The sequence below is a fragment of the Micropterus salmoides genome, unplaced genomic scaffold (assembly GCF_014851395.1).
Source record: "Micropterus salmoides isolate LMB-PRFRI ecotype aquatic unplaced genomic scaffold, ASM1485139v1 Ms_hic_scaffold_6, whole genome shotgun sequence".
Classification (NCBI taxonomy): Eukaryota; Metazoa; Chordata; class Actinopteri; order Centrarchiformes; family Centrarchidae; genus Micropterus; species Micropterus salmoides.
In genome coordinates, this window is record NW_024044348.1 from 5330924 (window position 1) to 5353606 (window position 22683).

Consider the following 22683-nt stretch of genomic DNA (forward strand, 5'->3'; position numbering starts at 1 on the left):
TCCACAAACAGCGTTCTGATGTAGGTGTTGTTTTTCTCAAGGTGTGTGAGGGCTGGCAGTGGAGGTAACATCCTCTGTTGGTTCGGAAAGCAAACTGGTGAAGAATAAAATTGATTGTCAATTGACAGGGAGAAGCATCTAATCCTCACATTTTTCCATCAACAAATATATTAATCAGCTCAAATAGTTTCCGCCCTATAGCTGAACAACAATCTTTTTCCAGTGACTTTAACACAACATTTCCTACATCTCCATCACAGTAAATTACAAAATTTGCTCCCTTTATCTTGGAATGCTTTTATTGTGAAACAGCAACAGTTTAGTTTGCCAACAACAGATGAAAACTTTTAAATTAAAATAAAAAAAGCTTCAGTGGTAGTAGTTAATTAAAGTAAATTAAAGATTCTACGGAACCTCATTTACCCACTAAGCTATGCTTTTTTTCGAGTTATACTTTAGCTGGATGTGCGATAACCTGCAACATTCTTGTTTTTAATGCCACAATTTACAGTTTTTAGACAACACCTTGCATCTTGTTTCTGCGATACCTGAAAGGTAAATTACAGTAGAATTACATCAAACTGTGTGTTGATGCCTTAATACATCTTCTGAGCAGAATCCTATTGTGTAATTCTAGTTATGCTAAGGCCAGTTATGCACTTAATTTGGTTAAGATCATGTTACCAAGATGATGACTTGACATTTTCCATATTCAGAGCATTCCATCCCAGTAAGCATGGTTTTGTTAAGTTGCAGGTCAACAGACATTGAGACTAAAGTTTAAAAGTGATTTGGACACCTAGGTTACATTTAACCATCGTTTTGACAACATGTCATGACCACATTATACTTGTGTATATTTAACTATGTAGGACTATGCTGTTAAAATGTTGTATTAACCAAATCTAGCCATTGGTAGATGCTGCAGGAAATGTTGTGTTAAAATCACTGGAAATAGATTATTGGTCAATTAAAGGGCAGAAACAATTTGAGCTGATTAACAGATTTTTTGATAGAAAATGTTAGGATTTGCCGCTTTTCTCTGCTGTACTACGATTGTCAATTGACAATAAATTTTATTCTGATGAACTGCTTTGGGAAATCAATTCTCAGCTCAGTCTGATTAAATAAAAAAAAAAAATAAATTTTAGTTTTTTTTTTTTCCTCTTAATCGAATATGGTGGACGGTATAATGTAAGACACACAAACTAGCAGCTGATTAAACACTAATTGTCTTCTTTCCAGTATAGCCCTGAGCCAGCTTTCCAAAACAATGAGCCAGTGAAACATATTAGGCTACTCCCTGAGAGAGACAAGAGAACAATAACTCATAGCATTGCAATAATGAGTCTTGCGGTCTGTTAGTGTAAGCTTAATATTGCCTAGCTGTTATTAAACATTAACTGCGGGGGAAGCACTGTGCCTGTGGCTAAGAGTGAACCCTGGGAAAGGGGAAGTATTGTAACTGAAGTCCAAAGTTTCTTCATGGAATAAACAATGTTAACGGACCCCCTGCAGCCAGAACATCTCTTCCATCATCCCAGTAAAGCCGTGCTGCAGGAGAAGCTGCTGCAGCCGAGGCGCTGTTTTTAATTTGTGCAGGACAACAGAGGATGTACCTTGATAACAACCGGAGACGGACTGCTGGCGAGGTGTCCGAGTGTCTTCCTGGAGAGACAGTAGTCAGTATCAGAACTCTTCCTATGAGACTGCCCTCTGAACTCTGCACAGACTTCAGCTTCCTGCCAGCCACACAGGAAGGAGGAGATAATGATTCTCTGTGTATTGTTGCGCTTTCCTGTATTGTAATGCTGTTTGATTTTTGTTGTTAAAAAATAGTTTGGATTTTTTTTACCAAGATGCATTATTGATCCAGAGACGGGAGGTAACAAAAATCTGCAGCTGGATGTGGCCTGTTAGTTTAGTCTGCAGAGCGCTAACACAAGCTATGCCATTGAATTGCCTATTACGAGCATTTTTTATTTCACATCTTTGTTTGTATTATGGCTGCACAGTATAATTGACCAAAAGCCACCTGACTTCACCACAGTGCACTCCTTAGCTGGAATGCACTCTTATCCAGAATTATCCACAACTGTATAATTATATAATGTTTGCAATGTGCAGTGTATGGTTACACAAGAGCTATGCAAACTACTGTGGCTACTAACTAACTAATATGGCCTTGCTGTCATGGAGGTATGCTAGCTACATTTAATTTGTTGTTTGTTGACACTAATTTTGTCCGTTTATGCTGGCTAGCTATTTATGCTAATTCTTACCCTATTTAATGTAAGTATGCTGAACTTTCTTGGACCAAAGTTTGCAAATTAAAATTACATATTGAGAGTAATTGTCTTTGCTGACTAGCTGAGTGATAAACATAATAGCTGCTGTCCAAGCTACATGTCATCTTGGAAAATGGCTTCCACCCACTACATGACGTGCTTATGAAACACAGGATTACTTTCAGTGCAAGACTCATCCCCACCAAAATGCACCACGGAGCCCCACAGGAAGTCATCCTGCCTGGGGCCATCAAACTCTTTAACTCCTCCCTCAAAGTGTCAGACACTTGGTCACTAACTGCACCTTGTAGTGCAATAACTGACATATGGTGCAATATTCTCTGTTTCATTACTTTTTAATCCCATCCACTTCATTACTACAAGCATTCATTATTATTACTCTTTTTATTAATTCCTGCTGTTTATCATTACACTTTTGTTAATACTGTATAATACTGTAAAAATCCACATTTATTATTTATCATTTAATCATTATTTAATTATAATCTTACATTCAATTTTTATACTTTATCATATTCTCCACTCACCAACTTCTACTATAATTACTATTCCTTTTATGCCTCGAGTATCTGCAACAAAGAATTTCCCCTCGAGGATCAATAAAGTATTCTGATTGATTGATTGATTGATTTGATACTGTATGGTAGGCTTGATTTTTGTCATGTATCCCATTATTTCAAGACGGTTACCCATTGCCTGCCTTGTAGACGCACCAAATAAATGAATTAAAATAAAGATTTGTCATTGTAGGTATTTGATGTTTTTGAGTGAAAATAAATACAAACAGTATATAGCTCTATTTTTAAAGGTCTGGGATCTGCTTAGATTTTTCGGGGATGTTTGCCACGGCTTTGCTTTTACTTCTTTCATCAAGTGGGAGATATTTTCAGAAATGATGTGAACATGTTCTCCACTTGGCTTTAGTGTGGTCATGGTATGACATGAATGTAGAATTAGCCTTCAGAGAGCTTGATTTTGCACTTTCATATCTCATCTGATGTGTTATTTGTTTCTTGTCATTCTGGAGATTCCTGACAATACTTTCATATTTGTGGCTATGTTTTGATTGTAGCCATTCCTGTTAATGTAATAATAACAACTCGACATTTCTTTCGGCTGCTCTCAGCTGCTGCTGGAATCCAGCTGTCTAACATATTCTAAAATCCCATTCATAGCTGCTGTTCTTACTGGTTAAGTGGAGGGTGTGTCTGTGTTTGTGCTAGCTTGGAAAGGGTGTGTAGCCCTGATAAAAAAGAGCCATTAGTTTGTAGTCTTTATGGAGCCTTTCACTGCTGCAGTGTGGAGTGAAAGGAGGGGCTTGTTCCCGGCTGGCATGCCCAGGCATTGCTCCATGGGTCGGTCACCTCGGCCTCAATAGCAGGCCTGTCTGGAGACCCCATGTCATGACTTCCTGGGAGGGAAGTTGTTTCAGCTGGTTGTTAGCTGGCCTGTACTCTGCAAGGTGTGGGTGTATTTTCATTTTTTGTGGACCAAATGTCTTGACAAGAATTTAAAAGTTAGGAAAATCCCTTATAATTAGGCTCCATTTCAGGAATAAGACTGGTTTTAGTGTTAAGATTACTTTGGATTAGATTGAAAACAGTGAAGGTCCTCACAGGTCTAGTAAGTGTGTGTGTGTGTGGGGTGGGGGGGGCTGTCTGTAGGAGGAAAGGAATCTTTTAATCTTACTCAGGATGTAGTTAACCTTGTTGTTGCTTGACAAAGACCTTAGTTACAGAATAGTGGGAGTCTTTTCTTTGCCTTTTTCAAATCTCACTCTGTTTGCCCTCACACTGTGAAATTCCTCACAGCCAGTGTTAAACTTGTGTTTTTTTATAATCAGAAGTGATATCTGAAGGCCTTAATAAAGCAGGGAAGAAGACTGGGGAGGAAATGCTTTATGAATTGTACCTGTTAATGTTAAATAAAACAAGGAATGTGTTGCTTTAAGGTGGAGAAGGCAACTACTATACAGCCACACATTTAACAGTTGATTCAGGCGTAGCATAACGTCAGGCCAACATTAGATAAAAAAAAGTTAAATACAAATTAGATTACAAAAGACTCACATGTGATGTAAACATAGTGGAATAAAGTCAACTTTTTTGCAGTTTTTAAAAGAGTAGTTATAAAAGTCGCAGTGAGCCCTGCCCTGACCAAGTTGTACAAATCTATGCTGTTTAGTGATTGCAATTTTATTTTACTGGGGCCTTGATATCATCCCACCTTAAAAATCTGACTTTGCAACTACAGTGGAGTTGTGTCAACAATCTGAAATGTGATAAATAATAAAATATACGTCAGGTTTTGCTGCCATTCCCTTAACGGTGCAACAGTGAGTGAACATATAGGGATAAATCCTGCTTTAAGCCTCAGGTTCTTACCCTCCCTCACTTTTACTGAAGTGAAACAAGTGAGGCAGATTGAATTAAAAATAATGTAAAGAACATTGAAAAAAACTTCTCCTCTTAAGTGAACAGAGCTATAGCTAACAGAGTGAAAGGAGATACCAGGATGATTTATTTCCTGCTGTGATAAACGTTTTAGATTCAGGAACAAAAATGGGTTGGCTTCGTCCGTAGTTACTGGCTGGTGATAACATCAGGTGGAATCCAGTCCACCAGGCCTGTCCCAGTATGAGAGCTCAGCATGTCTCCTCTGTGGCCAAGAGCTGACACGAGCACATAGCAGGAATGTGACTCCATAATATGACCTAAAAGAAATGAAATGTCACACATGAAGAATGCTGGGTTACCACAGGCCACGTTAGGTGTGTGCAGTCCTGGTCCTGGAGCTGCAGAATCTTCAGCCTCATCCAAGTTTTACTGGTGCAGATTAATTCATGAGATGGTGCTGTGTTTTATGGAAAAAAACAGGAGGTAATGTGAAGGAAACATGAAGGCGAGTCATACTGTACTGCACTAACATGTACCTGAGATCTAGTTCTGTGCTTAGTTCTTAGCTAGTATCCTTTTTATTATGTGGTTGAACCCAGAGACAGAATACCATTTTCATTCAAATACATGGAGGGAGGATCCTTAGAACTATTACTATAATTGTAGATGAATCAAGGAGTCATTAAACAGGAATTTGAGAAGTTATAATAATTTCATACTGTAAAAGTGAAGAGGTGCTTGTATTCTTCCACTTACAATCAATTTTGAATCCTTTAAATTTTGACTGCCACTATTGTTTGTCGACGGCATCCACCAAATAACGACCACCTGACTTGATCAAAATAAGCTTCTTTACCAGGATACTGTTTAGCTGAACACAAATTACTTTAAATAAATATATAGTAGTTTTTTGGTCACTGTCCGATGAACATGCTTACTCTTTGCTCCGCATGCAACCTGATATTATAACGCAATCAAAACAGTATTTTCTGTTTTGTACAACTACACACTACACTTGTGTGCATGAGTAGTTGTATAGTGTTTTAATCTTATCATTTAAAAAATTACAGTGCATTTATCTTTCATTTATTTGTCGCTATCATGTTATTGCTTGTTGCTCTGCGTTCTCTTCTCTTTACGTGCCAGTATAAGCTTTGAAGTGCTGTCCTTATTGTATTGTGGCTTCACAAAAAAAGAAATGGTAGATGTTTCAACAACAGTAATTATCCCTGTAGGGAAACTGAGCTGTATATTTAAGTAGAGCATGACCGATAAATGCTGATTTTTCTGCCGATATAAGCTAATTGCAGATTCATTGGTGTCGCTATTATAATGGTCAATAAGAAAGGGAGATGGATCCTTCGGGCATGTTATGCTATGAGTTTTGTAACTGCATAGTTGTCACCGACATAATCAGCTGTTGTACTTTTTACAAAAAGTTTATTTTTAAACTGCATTATGTCATGTTATCTTGCTACACATAATAAACGTTAGGAATCTATGTTATGTTATGTGTTTCTAAAAAGAAGAAATACATTTTTTTTTTTTAATCCTCAAATATCAAAATCGGTATTGGTCTTAAAAATCCTGTATCAGTCAGGCTCTATATTTAAGTATGATTGTATGTTTCCTCCTTGTGTTTACTGTGATATGTGACATCCATCTGCGGTGCTGTCCTTGTAGATGGATTGAGGCCTGTCTGGACGAGGAGCTGCCCCCCACCACAGAGCTGGAGGAGGGGCTGAGGAACGGCGTCTATCTGGCCAAACTGGGCAACTTCTTTGCCCCGAACACCGTCTCCCTAAAGAAGATCTACGACCGCGAGCAGACGCGTTACAAGGTGAAAATTTTATTTATACATCATTGAAAGATGAAATAGTTTTTCACCTTTATTTAATCCTCAATCAAGAGCCAGGTGCTGAGAATGGGAGTCACAGATTTTATTATGTCTTATGGTGTTTGGGCAAACCACTGTATAGGTGCAAGCAATTCCACTTCCAGTATACATGTTCCATGTGATTTGAAAAAAACTTGTTGCTAAGGAGGTTAAACTGGAAAGATTTAAAAACATCACCTGCTTGGAGTCTGACTTAGTAAAGTAAATAAATAAGTCTAATCTTCAGGACAATGAATAGCCATAGCAAGTCATAAAGAAATCAGGCCTTTAGTTCATGAGTAAAATATGAAAGTTTGGCTGGTGACCTGATGGCCATGTTGTTGAAAAATTCCTCCTTTTGGAACCATGAATATCCACATAAGTATTTTTTGAGATATCTTGCTCTCGAACCATGTTAACCTTTTGATACTTCTGTTAGCTGGTCAAAAACCATCACAGCAGGTTTTCTGAAATGCAAAACAATCAAGATAAAATCACAATTTATAGAACAAGAATGACTAATATTAAAAATACATGATGTATCAAAAGGCAAAAATGGTTAAGATGAAGCATTGTGGGCGTTGCCCCTAAAATGAAACTACACGCTCCTTGCACTGCTATCATAACACAGCCATCATTTGTCTAGCTTTTGTAAAAGCAGGAAGTATCAATCAAATGCTCTAAATATTTCACATATTTAGAGAAATATTTCATGGTTTTCTTCAAAGTAAGGCCAGTGTGTCACATTCAGTGTGCATTTACCCGCTTTGTGTTGTATCCTGGCGGTTGATTGAAGTTCAGTTTATAGCTCTCGGTGTTAATGAGGCTGCGTGCGAGTCTTAAAGTTTGTTGTGTCCTGACGTTTGGTTTCTCTCTTACAGGCGACGGGTCTCCATTTCAGACACACAGACAATGTCATCCAGTGGCTCAACGCCATGACCGATAAGGGTCTGCCAAAGGTGAGCATGGCTCGCATCCATCTGTGTCTCTCAGGCACATGCATACATACACCAATACTATCTTTTATATGCAAACATACCTACAATTGGACTTAGAGTCGTAGTAGAGTTAAACTTCATTTTATTAGAGATTAGGTGTCATATTTGTAAATGATTTCCAGCCACTAAACACATGATGTACATGTCTCCCTGCTTTGAAGAAGGTTTTGCGTGATTACATTTACATTTAGGTCATTAATTGCAACATTGTTTATGTAACATTAACGCTGAATATTATTTAAAGCTTACCATTTGGTTTTAGATTGATTTCCCTCATTCAAGGCATCAATTGGTGCCACTTAATTTCAGCACAGTATAAAGCACTTGCTCAATATCAAGAATCAGCCATGTGTTGAAAAATCGAACCTGAAAAATGCACAAACATTTGCTTTAAAATACTGGATATTGGAGTTTTACACTGTAACGAATATACTTAATTGCTTTCTATGTTACTAGACATGACACCAAACAATGTTCAGAGGGATTGAGAAACAATCTTTCCAGCCAGTGCAAGTTGATTTTCATATTGTGGTAAAATGAAATGAAGCCAGTGGATTTGGTAAATAGATTTGTAAACAACATGTTTTGTAGTTAGTTCCATGTTCCTTTAACTACTCACCTAAAAAAAAAAAAAAGAGTAAACAGTAGCCTATTATGGTAAAAGTGCTTTTCTGAGAAGTTTCCACTCTTTCAATTCTGTGGAAACTCTGATACATGTCATTATGTTGGCATGATTTAAGCACCAGCCCAAAATATCACCAGTTGGCCGCTTCAACAGAAAATATAAGTAGCTGTCTTTAAAACCTCAATTTCAGTTGCACCACAAAGACAATGTCAAGGCGTGTCCACATTTATATTATCTAACCCCGTTTGAGCTAATATCCTCAATCACTCTTGCACACATGCTGCAACATGCTAGCATGCTAGCATAGACCTGCTGAAAGTGCTGCTCTGATTGACTCATTTCCCTGGTTGTGTTTCAGATATTCTACCCTGAAACCACAGACATATATGACAGAAAGAACATGCCACGCTGCATCTACTGTATACATGCGCTCAGGTACGCTCTCTCTGTTTGTTTCTCTTTCTTTGTCTGATTTGCCGTGCAGCATGTAATTCAGTAATGAAGCACTGAAGTTAAACACCATTAGATCACTGGTTAGATTATTTTGCTGAATTGTTATAACAAACTGAAAACCCTATAATCACCTTGTTGGTGTCAGCAAACAGATGTTTAATCTTAAATGTCTGTTATAGAAATCTCATGTATTCCTCATTTAGTGGATTGTGAGTGAAATGATTCACTTGATGAGCTGTATATTCCCTGTGGCCTATGCATGTCTGTGGCCCGAGCATGTTTCAAGTCTGTGACATTTTTATGAGGTGAAAAGTGCAGTTTTTCAGCAGAGAGGCATTCAGTGGTACGAGGTATGTAGTGTTTGTTTTGTTAGAGCATTCCACTTCAGGTAAAATGGATGCAGGGGAAGCCAACCAGCAGAGCAGAGGCATGGTGTTAGTGTTGCCCATGTTCCAGCTGCATGACTGTGCCAAACATGTAAAACCCAGGAGCCACAGTACTGCAACAGAAGCATGCTCATTAACTGTTTTAAAGGGACATTGAGTGATTCTGCAGAAAGATTGTTGATTGGACTAAAATACTAAAATACACCCCTCATGGATGTGCATTGCCAAGGCGATGAGTAGTACTAGTGTCTCTGTTGATTCGAATCCCTCTTTTCAAGCTCATGAAAAAAGTATGTGCAAACGAGTTAGATTTAATTTAAGCAACTTTAGATTTGTTAGACAATCACTCTGCTTTGAAACCGCTATAATATATATATGAATACCATGATTATCCCGCATTTTACATATTGTTTGACAAGCTGGGCACAGGCTAACAAATCCACAACGAAGCCTCTCGAAAGTCTTTATAAACATACTATCAAAGTTTTAGATTCGAAACCTCATAGTTTTCACACCTGTCAAATTTGAAGTACCCATCTGCTTCCGAGTTGGGAAAACTTGATTAATTATAGTAACCTTTGTCTAGTTTATAAGCCACCTCCACTGAAGAGATTTGTTATGCAGAGAGCAGGCACTCATGTTACCAGAGGTATCACAAGAGTGGATTGTATCATTCCCACTCGAAGAAGTGCTTTTATCTAAACAATGGAATCTGTTCCCAATGCTGATAAGAGTTCTTTTACTGGTCAGCTTAAGAAGTGGCTGATTGATAATCAGATATGTGCACATTAGACTACTGACTGCCTACTGAGATTTGTTGCTTGTTTGTCTTTTGTCAAGTCTTTTTCATTTCTCGTTATGTTTTGCCTATGTTGTTTGTTGATATGTTGTTTGTTACTTATTGTTGTGTGTTGTACCTGTCTTACTACTATTCTGTATATATTGTTATTACGTGTGGACTGTAAAAAGTCATTTTATGTCTTTATTTTAGGTTGCCCTCATAATAATTGAACAGAGGAAAATTAGCCTGTTGAGCTAACTCTGGCTCATTTACAGTTATTTTACTGTTAATTAATGAGCACTGTCCCTGTTAAATAAACAAATAAATGAAAAAAAGAAATATAGCCTTGATAAGGTGGCATGTTTTTTGTGGGACAGCAAGCCTGTCAATATTTATGGAGTCTAGTTTATGTATCAGGATTACTGCAAGTAACTTTAACAGTAACGAATAGTAAACAAACATCATTAAACGAATGACATGCAAGCACACAAACGAAATAGTTTTTACAAATATACAGTGACTGACGAGAGGATGATGTGTTTGTATCAGATGCAAACGAACAAGGAACGCAACATCTCCGTTAATATCAGGCTACCTAGTGTGTAGCATCGACACTAGCCAGACAGATCTCCAGACATTAGCCAGTCTCTGGAACCAGACAGATCAGCTGTATAGCAGAATCAGCACAGAATATTTCATGGCAAGCAAATATATATCAAGCCGAACATATTTTACATAATTTAGGGGTCTCAAGTCAAGACATGATGAACTGTTTGCCTGCTATCAAATCTTCTATCAAGACTGACTAGAGACCAGAACTCTGTTCCTCTTTTTTTTCTTCTTGGTTTTATCCACCCTCTTCCTCTTCTTCTTGTTCAAACTTCGTTAACTTTACTACATGTTGTTCACATCCATATAACGTATACAAGCAACACATTTTATAACATCAGTTTACAGTCTGAATTATTGTTTTACCTCACTATGTACCAGTAGGTGAACAAACAAATTACTACAAATACTTCCAGTACATATGTCTGTTTTCCTCTACCTGCCTGGCAATAATCTGCAGCTAACAGGCAAGAGCAGCAGCGTGGTTCAATGTTTAAATGTTTATTGCCTTGCCTTAAAGTGGCATGGTTCCATCCTGATATTTGCTTGGTCTGACCTGTCCCCTCCCCTTACTCCCCTCAATGTCTTTTATGATGAACTAAAGTAATTTCCATGACCAAAAAATGCATGTAAAATATATGTAAAAACCTGCATGGAATTGTCTTTCGTATATTTTTTTTCTGTATTGCTCCCGTCCCTGTGCCACCTCTGCTAATGATGCATTCTGTCACGCTTCTTTATTTATTGTTTCTCTGTCCTCTTTTACAGCTTGTACCTGTTCAAGCTTGGCCTGGCCCCTCAGATCCAAGATCTGTATGGGAAAGTAGATTTCACTGGTAAGAGTGTGAGCTTGAACACAAGTCTGTGCATCTGTTTCCCTCATTCTGTCCCCGTTAACCCAATTATGTCATCTTAAATCCAGAGCATTGCAAATGTCACCATGTTGCCAAAGTTAACATGAAGTTTAAAATGTGTTGAATTTGAAAAACAGTACTGAGAGGAGGAGCACAGAGCTGTCTATTTTTTTTTTAGCAGGCCCCGGTGGTGAGGAGCTGCGGAAATGTTTAAGTCATTAGTAATTGTGAGAGCTTTTCCTGTCAGTTGAGTTCCCGCTCAGCACCATGTTCCAGAGCCAGAGTCAGAAATCTGATTATCACACATGAGCCAGGAACAGTCTGTCTCCACAGTCTCTCACTTCCCTAACCCAGCCCCCTTCTGCTTCCCTCTTTTTTTTCCCTCAACCCATTGATCTGTTCCTCCTGTTATGTCTTCTCTCTCAGAGGAGGAGATCAACAACATGAAGAGTGAGCTGGAAAAGTATGGAATCCAGATGCCCGCCTTCAGCAAGATAGGCGGGATCCTGGCCAATGAGCTCTCTGTGGATGAAGCTGCATGTAAGAGGAGCTCAGATGTCACGGGGAGAGGGCGGGATCTGTTAGCTACAGATATAGTTTTGTTGAGTCATGATTTTATAATGAAATGACACAATTACAGCTAAAATTATCAAAGTTATCTTTGTGCAACACACAACACTGATTTCCCCCAAATTTCCAATATAATGGCTATAGACTTTGAAGTTACATTGATTTATGGATTAGAATTCCCCCTGCTTGTAGTCTTAATGCTATGCTAAGCTAACAGTCTCCTTGCTGTGGCTTCATTTTTAACAGGCAGACATTGGGGTGGTATCAATCTTTTCATCTAACTCATGGCAAGAAAGCGAAAAAGCGTGCTTCCCAAAATGTCAAACTATTCCTTTAAGATCAATATATATTCTGATATATTCTATATCAGTAAGACAAGATGGAGTGCAATAAGATACAGTATTGATTTATTGATATTTAACATCTTTTATCTGTAATGTCAGATAAAACATGCTGATATAACCCCTAAAATTCAAATGAAGCCAGCTCTTCACCATCTTCTATTCCATCCTCAGTACATGCTGCTGTGATCGCCATCAATGAGGCGATTGATCACGGCGTCCCGGAGGGCACGGTAGCTGCTATGCAGAACCCCAACGCCATGCTGGTCAACCTGGATTCCACCTGTGCTCGTCAGTACCACGACACACTGTACCAGGCCAAGGGAGAGAAGGTGGCGAACTCACGCAAACGGGTACGAAGTTCTAAGCTACTCCACATATATATTGTGCTGTCAATGCTTTGCACAGGCTTCAGATGGCCAAACAAGTATGGTTGCCTGGGGGCATTTTATGCTTGAGAGGCCAGATAATTAAAAATGAGGGGATTCATGTGAGCCGTTGTCTGCTTTTTAATTAGAAAATAATTGAATATGCTGCCTGAAGCAGAAGAAATATTTTGCATGAGACAGAGCAAAGCGCTGAGGTCTCACAAACCACAAGGACAACTAAAACAACCACTACAGTAAAGAATGGTAGCTGGAAGATGGCAGAGGAATGAAATCACTCCCTCGTCTTTTGACAGATTTGCCAGCAATTTCTTGCAGTTGGAGATAAATGTAGGGTGTGTGATGCATTATGATTTAAAATCTAAAATGTTGTTTTTTGCCAATAGGCAAAGCGAATAAATGACCAAAATTCAGAGAACAAAAATACCCTATGGAAAGAAATGTGTTTTACTTTGGTATCATGATGATAAGTAGTACTAATGTGTAATCCTGTTGTATTTTGCTTGCTGTTGGCCACATTTTTATTGGTCTGCTTCAACAGCAAATGGAGAATGCAGACGCAGAGAGAGATATATATGATGAGCTTCTCACTCAGGCTGAAATCCAGGGCAATGTCAACAAGGTTAACGGTATGTCACATTAACACACACAGATTTGTTCACTTGTCTTGGTTTCCATGATAAAGTGGTGAAATGTCAACCTTTTTCCTACAGTGAGCAACGCCTTGAATGCAGCTGAACAGGCACTGCTGCGTGGCGATGAGAATAAGTTATATGAGGCCCTTAAAGCTGTGGGCATTCAGAACCTGCAGGCTCAGAACAAAGACTGGTACCTCAAACAGCTGCTGGCTGACCGAGAGAATAAAGAGCAGGTAGGGATCTGTGTGCAAACACAGCTGGACATTTATGTCAAGAAAAAGGTGAAAAGTCTTCTTCTCTGTCTTCTCATTATGAGGTCAACTTGATTTCTTCCTTATTAGGGGTCTCCTGGAGAAGCCCTGACTAAGGATGAGTTGCAGAGTGGTGTGGATGTGGCCAATCAGATGGCAGAAGGCTACCTAAAGAGTATGAGCATATCAAATACATCTGAAATTTTCTCTCAATTTCTCGAGATCATCAGGGTTTTTCCTGGCTTGAAATGAGGACATCCTGATCACATGCACACACGTGCACATGTAATGTGCCTTCAGCTGGCTCATGCAAACACTTTACAAGCAACCTATTTAAGAGTTTTAATAATGACATGATTGAACAAAATGACAATTACATTTTTAATAATAAAAAAACATAAACATAAAAGCTAATGTGATAATTTACATAGTTAACAAACTGCAACTTGTCAAATCAAATATAACATTAGTGCTTATTTTCATTTGTAGTTCAGGGTTCAGTTCCTCTTGCAGTGTAGCTGACGTGAATTCCTGGATATTACATGCTTATCTGCACTTTTCTGTAGTGTCCCAGTAATATTTGTTCTTACTGTAGCATGTCAGATGACATGGTTACATGCCCACAAATACTGACATACTGAATATCTTGTAAAACAGTTTGATTCTGCTGGTAAAATATTATTTACACAAATGTAGATCCTTCTCTTGTTATTGAAGCATTTCAAATTGATAGTAATACCCTTTCACACTTTTATAAGACAGCCTGCAATTTTTTAAAAACTTATTTTATTTATTTTACTTACTAATTTAAAACTTTTAAAGGCAGGGAAAAGCAATTAAAAGCAACTTTTCTTCCTCTGGAAGTTTTGCCAGCGTCTTTGCTGTTCACTGTGACGATTACTATACAGTGTCACCACATCATAGCATAATGCCACAACTGCAGTTACAAATGACAGAAATCTGCAAAGTGCGGATCTTGTTAGAAAACAGTGTTTACTATGAAGACCCTGTCAGGTTTGTGGAAAGCTGCAGGCGGGACCAAATTTGATCGAGGCGACCAGCTTAATTCTCTATGCAGGAAAAACCCTGATCATTGTCGTCTTCTCCTTGTCTGCATCTGTATCTGTTCTTCTAATTCACCTTTGACCGTTAATAATCTGTGTTTTTAGTGTTGAAGGCAGTGGAACGCATCAACGCTGCTATCAGGGCGGGTGTGCCAGAGAAGACGGTGGAAGAGCTGATGAACCCTGATGCTCAGCTCCCTGAAGTCTACCCCAGTGCTGCAGACCTCTACCAGAGAGAGCTAGTCAGCCTGCAGCAACAAAGCCCTGAGGTAACCATGAAGAAACGCGTACAAAATGAGAACCTGCACCATTGCATCATTCTTAAAAAAACACGTGAGCATTGAGTGTAAATACCAGTTGACCTGAAAATGAAAACTACTTACCTTGTCACAAGTTATCTGGAATTTGTACAGTTTATATTGTGCTATGCCAATCTAGCCCTCTCTGCTGATAACAGAGTTTATTTCATAGTATGTTGAACTGATCAGATTATGAGACACACAAATGTACCACCTTCTTGCCTAATTTGCCAATTAATAACATAATAAATGCACCAAAATTTTACTTTCTTGAATTTCCATCAAAAGCTGAAACAATTAGTCAATTATTTGATTAGGGGATCATTCGAAAACAACAAATCAAGACACCAACAATATAATTTTGCCTCTGGTAGTCTTCATTAGCAGTTTGACATATGAGGTAAATTTGAGGCCGATGTCCCGCAGGGCTCACTGTCCCACCCTGAGCTGCTTGTTGCCGTGGAGATGCTGTCATCGGTGGTGCTGATGAATGAGGCGTTGGATGTTGGAGATCGAGCTGCCCTCTGGAAACAACTGTCCAGCGCTGTCACTGGACTCAGTAACGTGGAGGATGAATATGCACAGAGGTGAGCACACACGCCGGGAGACAGATTGCCTCAGCGATGTCTAAGGTTTTTGTGTGTTTCTTCAATGCGGCGAGGCAGGCTGTTGATGTAGTACCGTACCTGTGTGTTCCTCAGGTACATGGATGAACTGATGCGTCAAAAGGCAGCAGCCAGAGAGGACGGCTGCGACTATCTGACCTGGAACGACATTCAAGCCTGCATCGACCAAGTCAACCAGGCTGTGCACGAGGAGCATGAACGTAAGAGACGGACACTCACGGACACCCAAATACTAAATCTATCAATGAAAAGTAACGCTGACTCCTAAACAGATTTATTTGATAGACAACGTTTCAATCCAAGTTAGATCTGTATCAAGTCAAAATGTTTAAAAATGGTCACCAGATAAGCTAATAGGCTCTTTGCTTGTGTGCTAACAAGTGATCTGACCAGGGTTTGGTAGTAAACATCTCAAAAGAAATTAGCCTTTAAATAGTATAGAGTGAATACTCCATCAATAGTAAGTATAGCATTTTTTTTATTTATTAATTGTCTGGTACAATACAGTTTTATGTAGAAGGCTACATGACCGGCAAAATTATTTCTTCACTTTGGGAAAGGAAATTTGTTGGCCACAGGTTCAGAAGTATACCAACATATTCAAAAGCTTTGCGTTAAATTTAATCTTTATTTGTCAGACGATGCCACATTTTGACCTTTTTTACCTTCCTTCTCATCCTCCCATATTATATAGTGATCATAAACTCAGAGTTTTTGTATATATTTGCAGGTATTGCTGCGATTGGACTGATCAATGAGGCCCTGGATGAGGGAGATCCCATGAAGACGCTGGCCATGTTGCAGAACCCGTCAGCCAAGCTCACAGATGTGGACCCGTCTGTGGCTCAGCACTACCATAATAAACTGCTGGAGGCCCGCAGAGAGAAGGCTCATGTAAGTCACTCACACAACATACACAGGTATCTGGGAAGGGTCTTTCAGCTGATGTTGAGGTTTACCCGGCTACTGTTTTCGGTGTCCTGGTCCCTCCCTGTGTGATTTGCCTTTTAGTATGTATCTAGTATTCAGGTAAGCTGTATGCAAACACTTCATGCAAACAGTGCCTGGATACAGTTAACATCTAGACTTTTAACAGGCTTTTTACTGCAGCTCATACAGTTAAAAATTGTCAAGGCTATACGCAGTATGACTGGACATATGATAAATATCGGTGTGTTTTAACTATTCTAATGAATGTTGGTACTGAAGGTGTCATTATTGTCAGTGTAAAACAAGGACCATTTCCTCCTTAAATGTGCAGCTTTTTGAGTTCAATATTTGTTCAAGCTCAGAATTCTGCTCCTGCCTCCAGTCGAGCAAGATATCAGAGCTTTTTTCCTTTAGATTGCATGCACCCAAATGACAATTCGTATTTTGTAATTCATACCCTCAAATGAATAGTTTTGCAAATGATGCGTGTCCCAACACATGTTCATTCTCTGCACTGTGCACCTGTAGTGGTACTTTTTTTTTTTTTTCAGTTTAAGCATTTATTATATTTTAATATATATTGATACAAAACAGTATTTTTTTTTTTATATCATGATGCTGATCTCAACCATTTGACAAGGCCGGCCAGCTCCACTTGCACAAAATGAATCACATACCATATCATGCCTGGTCATGTTTTGCTTTTATTTTGAAAGGACCAGTTATCTGATACAATACCACTTGTACATTTTGAGAAGCATCCAGCCAACAATTGCAAGTGCTGTGCCTCCAGTATGACCATCAGGGTGCATTACATCACATGAAGGCCCCAAAAGTTTTAAATGTCTTAAGTCACTGAAATACCCAATTGCTTTATGCATGGATTATTGTGATGTGTATAGCTCAGTGGGATCCCAGACCCATCGTGGTTGCAAACGCATGTGACTCAGACTTCTGAGCAGCGAGCGCCACATGACACAACCTGACGGCTGATGTCATCTCTTTTCCCCCCAACTCACTTCCTGTTGTATGTCTCCTTGCTCACTCTGTCGCTTCAGTTTTCTGTTTTCATTAACACTCCTGGGGTTCACACGTGCATCTGTGAGTCCAGTGGACACGCGTTGAACAAAAGCACCGTCTTTCTCGAATGCGGTTCATCAGCACTCTCTGACTCATTTGCCTGTGTTATCGTTACTTTAATGAGGTGAGGTGATAAATTTGGTTCTTGAATGTGTGTTTGTGCAGCCCATTTGCATGTCACAGGAAGACAACCATATTTGGTTTTTATCCTGCCTTAGGAGAAGCAAAGGCCAAAAGAGCAGCAGGTGAACTCAGACTGTAGGAGCTCAGTATGATTTTACCTCTGTGCACAAAAGAAGAGGTGAAAATCCCTAAATAAGCATAAAGTGGGAGTTCTTACCACTCAAGTTAAATGCTCGCTTCCGATTGCGTAAGAACAAAGTCTGTAAATAGAACAATTCTCAAGTGTATTCATGCAAGTACTGAGTCTGTTTTTGTTCTGTGTAAATACAGATAAAGGAAGTCTCTTATCAAGGTTGGAGAATACTTGGCCACTGCGCACACTACTTTAAAAGTAAACTCACTTACTTTTGAACATGCCCTTCAATACATCATGTGGGAACTTGTCACACTTTCATAACAGGACCCAGAAAAAAAAAATAAGAGGGAAAAAAAAGCAAACTATTTTCCTGCTGATTTCACAGGCATAGGAAATAACAAGCCGGGTCTTAGTCATTTGCTTCCATAAATGGGCAGAAAGCTGAACATTGTAATAAATGAGCCAGACCCGCAGGCACACACACCATCGTCTGGTTGTTGATTGGTTAACATGGCTGTTTGAGGTGATGAGCTAAAGACAGGGGAAGTGGTTAGTGGTGTTTGAGCTTTGTATTGGGTTTCAAACGGTCAGTTCAAACGAGATATTCCCTAGCTGAGACTGAAGGATTAGAGGGATGTCTGCAGCTCAGAGGAGGTGGGATTGACTCAGGAGAAAGACCCTCATGGCCAAGATGTAGTCAGGATGCAGGAGAGGAGTTCAATTTGTGACTGGCTTCTTGGTGTCGCCTCATTAAGAAAAGACAGTCAGGCAGAAGTTTGCTTTGATTGGGGCATGAGGGCTGTGCTTAGATACACAGCAGGAAGTCCTGCCCAGACTCTACTTACTAACAACCCGAATATAGTCTATTACAGTATGCCTTCTGAGATGGTTATCACTTCACTTTGTAACTGCAAAAATCTCAACTTGGATAGACTTTATATGTTTCTGTCTGCGTGTGTGTTCTTCTGTATGTGTGTTTTCAAGCTTCCCATGCTTGTGCCTGAATATAAATGAATGACCTCTGGGTTTCTAAGGAAGTAAAAAAAAAAAAAAAGGTGGGGAAAGAGGTGTTGCGCAAAGGTTTAGTAAGATTAACTCCCTCAGTTTTCACTTCCTCTATTTTCATGATGTGCTTGTAAGTACCCCAAGTCCTACTCCAGTCCCCTACCCATTCTGACACCACACCCTGTCTACCACCTCCCTACCAGCTACAGTGACTCATTGCCCACAGATACCAATTAGAGCAGCAAGTACAAACATACAAACACTTAAACAGCACTTGCCCAGGTAAGGTTTTGTTTACTATAAAGATGTAGCTGTGCATGCTGTTGCATATAGCTGCCAACCCCCATTCCCTTGCATTAGAAATCTTCAAGATCAGCTCTCAGTCTTACCCGCCCACCTCTTTCACACACACACACACACACACACACACACACACACACACACACACACCTCCTCTCAGCTACCCTGTAGCTCAACATGAAAGGGCGGCGCCCATGGTAGGGGAGGCCGAAAACAAATGAGTTGCAGCAGCAGCAGTTAGAAAGAAGCCACAAACTTTATACAGAGACAGAGTGCGCCATCTGGATGCAGTTAAGTGTCACTACAGTTCATTGTAAGTGTTGAATTCAGTTTTGAGGTCTCGTTCTGGTTTGTATGAAGAGCAACGGGAATCAAGTTATATAAAGGAAACATTTTACCCTGTAACACTTTACACATCTATTGGTGACATCTCTTGTATATTTAGGTCAGTTTCCGGTGTATTTTTCTGTCTACTCCAGGAGCAAAGGCTTCTCAAACACACTTATAAAAATCCATCACAGAGTTAAATATAAAATAGAACAGAATACAGTGCAACTGTAGGAGATGTTGTAATGTGTGTACTTTGATGAAACAGTACAAACATTTAAGCAACAGTTGAATTAACACACTTTAAACGATAAAGTTTGTCTTTGTGGTGTATTTTTATAACTTAATCGGAAAAATACAAAACATACTATAGTTAACATAGAGTAAAGGACTGTAGTTTACGTAAAAACTGCCAGGGAGAATTTGTAGAACACACTCCTCCATGATTTAAAAAAAAAAAAAAAGAATCAGTCAACATGAGACAAAATCTGCATGCCAGGAGTGCGAGTGTATTTGCTATTTAAGTACACAAAGGCTGCTAATTAACCAATTATCTCTCAGCCTAGAGAGATAATCAGTTATAGATTTGTTAGAATGACATTTGGAGTTGTATTCTTATCTATTAGTTATTAGCTATATTGTGTCTTTCACTTATAGCATTCATTTAAAAAAAAAAACAGTGCGTCTTTGGTATGCAGCTCTGGCATTTGGAGGAGAAAACATAGACTGGCAGAGTCCATGATCAGTTAGTGGACAGATGGTGTGTGTTAGTTTCTGAACATATTTTCCTGTGTCCCTCCAGGAGACCCAAGACCCCTCTGCTGTGGTGTGGCTGGATGAGATCCAGGATGCCATTCTGAAGGCTAATCAGGACACAAAGGAGGCCTTACAGTGTAAGAGCACACACTCGTTTAATTTTACTGGACCCATTTTATACCAACGTTCCTGATGTTAGGACAGTGTGAAGAGCAGCAAAGGCTGATGTTTGTGTTTGTATCCACAGTCTCGCAGTCCATCCAGGCTGTCAATGAGGCAGTGGACAGTGGCGATCCAGCTCTGACCTTAGCTGCTCTGCGTAACCCCGGGACAGGACTGTATGGTGTCACCTCTGAGTGTGCCCAGACCTACCAGGATGACCTGGTCAAGGTCAAAGACGAGAAAAAAGCTGAAGGTGAGGAGAAAATTTAGGGATGAATAAGGGGAACGACGAATGTAATTTTTCACAACTTCGTAGTTAATGTCATCAGAAAAGTGAGGCCCTGTGCCTTTCGATAATGTTTAATTCTTGTAAGACTCTAAGGCATGATGCATCTTTTCATTGGTTTTCATTGTGTTTAAGGTGAAAAAAGTTGCCCTGATGATATTATAATTTACTAATTCAAATAAAAGTAGCTCCTTATTCTGTGAGTCTGATCTCCTACAAACACAAAGCTGTACTTACAAACTGCACAAGCCTGCTTTTTTTTTTACATGTGATTTCCAAAAGAAAACTGAATTAATGAAATAAATAAAAATGTAGAGATGATGTATCTTCCTAATTATTGGCCCAAGGTGTTCCTCCATTTTGCTGACTTGCCTTCTATAATGCTGTCTGTCCAGGTGATAATGGCAGTGAATGGGTGAAACACTGGGTGAAGGGAGGACACAACTACTACTATAATCTGAATACCAAGGAGGGCACCTGGGTGGAGCCAGAGGGCTTCCTACAAAACAACACTCAGCTCAACAAAGAGGACATCCAGGTAGGTTACTATCCCTCTGCAGCACTGCTTGACTGTGGCTTTTTAACACGGCATTAAACTGGTTTTATTCTCTCTGTCAGTCTGTGGTTTCTGGAGTAACCACAGCCTACAATCGAGAGCAGCTGTGGCTGGCCAACGAGACTCTAATTGCCAAGCTGCAAGCTCGTTGCCGTGGCTACTTGATAAGAAATGGCCTAAAGGAGCGGATGAACTTCCTGAAATCCCAAGGCCCAGCTGTTACATGCATACAGGTGAGGTAGAACATTGCACATTATCCTGAAATACATTGGACCTTCTGTCTTCTATGAGGACTTATCAATCTGTTTTTATTCAGGCCCACTGGAAAGGCCACAAACAGAGGAAGATGTTCAAAGACCGTAAGCAGTATCTGAAAGACCACAGTGACGAGGCTGTCAAGGTAAAATTATACGCAATGTCTTTTATCTGAATATTATCAGTATATAAATACAGTTAAAACTAAGGGATTTGTTTTCATCTTTCTCAGATCCAAGCCATGGTTCGGATGCACCAAGCTCGTAAGAAATATAAGGATCGCCTAAAGTACTACCAAGATCATGTGAGTGTTAATAGCCTAAAAAGTTGTTAAACAAAATTACCTGTAAATTGAGTTGTAGACAATTTAAAAGAGAACCAAGACAAGCCATTGTAAATTCTCTGTCACAAAAAATAGGGTTTAAAGTAAACAAATTGCACCATTATCTAATAAAAGCTTTAAATAACTGTGGATAAATTTCCCCTGACACATCCGCTGACATTTACTCCGTGTCCTGTGGGGTTTGAGGGGGGCAGATGGCTCATTTAGCACTCTGACATGTGTGAAGTCATTTTCAGTCCGAGTCAGTGGATTCCTGCGGTACGGTTTATAATGAAGAGTATTGATCAGCTGTTTGTTTTTTTTACACTGCAGATCAAAGATGTGGTGAAGATTCAGGCTTTTATTAGAGCCAACAAGGCCCGAGACGACTACAAGACGCTGAGTGAGTAGGATCAAACTCACCTTTTTTTTGTGCAATGAATTGGTCTCCAGTTTTGGTGGTCACTTGACTCGCCCATCGTTTCAAAATGTTCTTTCTCACACAGTCAGCGCTGACGATCCCCCGATGGCGGTGGTGAGAAAGTTCGTCCACCTGCTCGACCACAGCGATCAGGACTTCCAGGAGGAGCTGGAACTGATGCGGCTCCGCGAGGAGGTTGTCACCAACATTCGTTCCAACCAGCAGCTGGAGAACGACCTGAACCTGATGGACATCAAGATCGGCCTGCTGGTGAAGAACAAGATCACGCTGCAGGAGGTGGTGTCCCACAGCAAGAAGCTGACCAAGAAGAACAAGGGCCAGCTGTCAGACATGATGATGATGAACAAGCAGAGGGGAGGCCTGAAGGCCCTCAGCAAAGAGAAGAGGGACAAACTGGAAGCCTACCAGTACCTCTTTTACCTGTTACAGGTAACACCAAATACATATCTCTTGTTTGATTGCTCTCTCTCTGTGTTTTTAATTAGGGTCTCTCTTTTAACTAAAACAAGTGATATGTTGCTGCTGAACATCAGAATCATAA

General features: G+C 39.7%; 1 protein-coding gene across 1 annotated transcript in view; it reads left to right on the top strand.

The window, feature by feature from the left end:
• iqgap1 (IQ motif containing GTPase activating protein 1) overlaps positions 1 to 22683 on the top strand; it is a 47555-nt gene that overhangs the window by 14466 nt on the left and 10406 nt on the right. Inside the window, exons 3-23 of the mRNA XM_038701479.1 lie at positions 6389 to 6545; positions 7463 to 7540; positions 8563 to 8639; positions 11202 to 11269; positions 11714 to 11827; positions 12373 to 12551; positions 13126 to 13213; positions 13298 to 13455; positions 13564 to 13648; positions 14643 to 14806; positions 15263 to 15423; positions 15538 to 15662; positions 16193 to 16356; positions 20166 to 20256; positions 20367 to 20534; positions 20963 to 21105; positions 21186 to 21356; positions 21440 to 21523; positions 21611 to 21682; positions 22034 to 22103; positions 22207 to 22571. Coding sequence (XP_038557407.1) covers positions 6389 to 6545; positions 7463 to 7540; positions 8563 to 8639; positions 11202 to 11269; positions 11714 to 11827; positions 12373 to 12551; positions 13126 to 13213; positions 13298 to 13455; positions 13564 to 13648; positions 14643 to 14806; positions 15263 to 15423; positions 15538 to 15662; positions 16193 to 16356; positions 20166 to 20256; positions 20367 to 20534; positions 20963 to 21105; positions 21186 to 21356; positions 21440 to 21523; positions 21611 to 21682; positions 22034 to 22103; positions 22207 to 22571 — 2782 coding nt within the window. The remainder of the gene's footprint in view (positions 1 to 6388; positions 6546 to 7462; positions 7541 to 8562; positions 8640 to 11201; positions 11270 to 11713; positions 11828 to 12372; positions 12552 to 13125; positions 13214 to 13297; positions 13456 to 13563; positions 13649 to 14642; positions 14807 to 15262; positions 15424 to 15537; positions 15663 to 16192; positions 16357 to 20165; positions 20257 to 20366; positions 20535 to 20962; positions 21106 to 21185; positions 21357 to 21439; positions 21524 to 21610; positions 21683 to 22033; positions 22104 to 22206; positions 22572 to 22683) is intronic.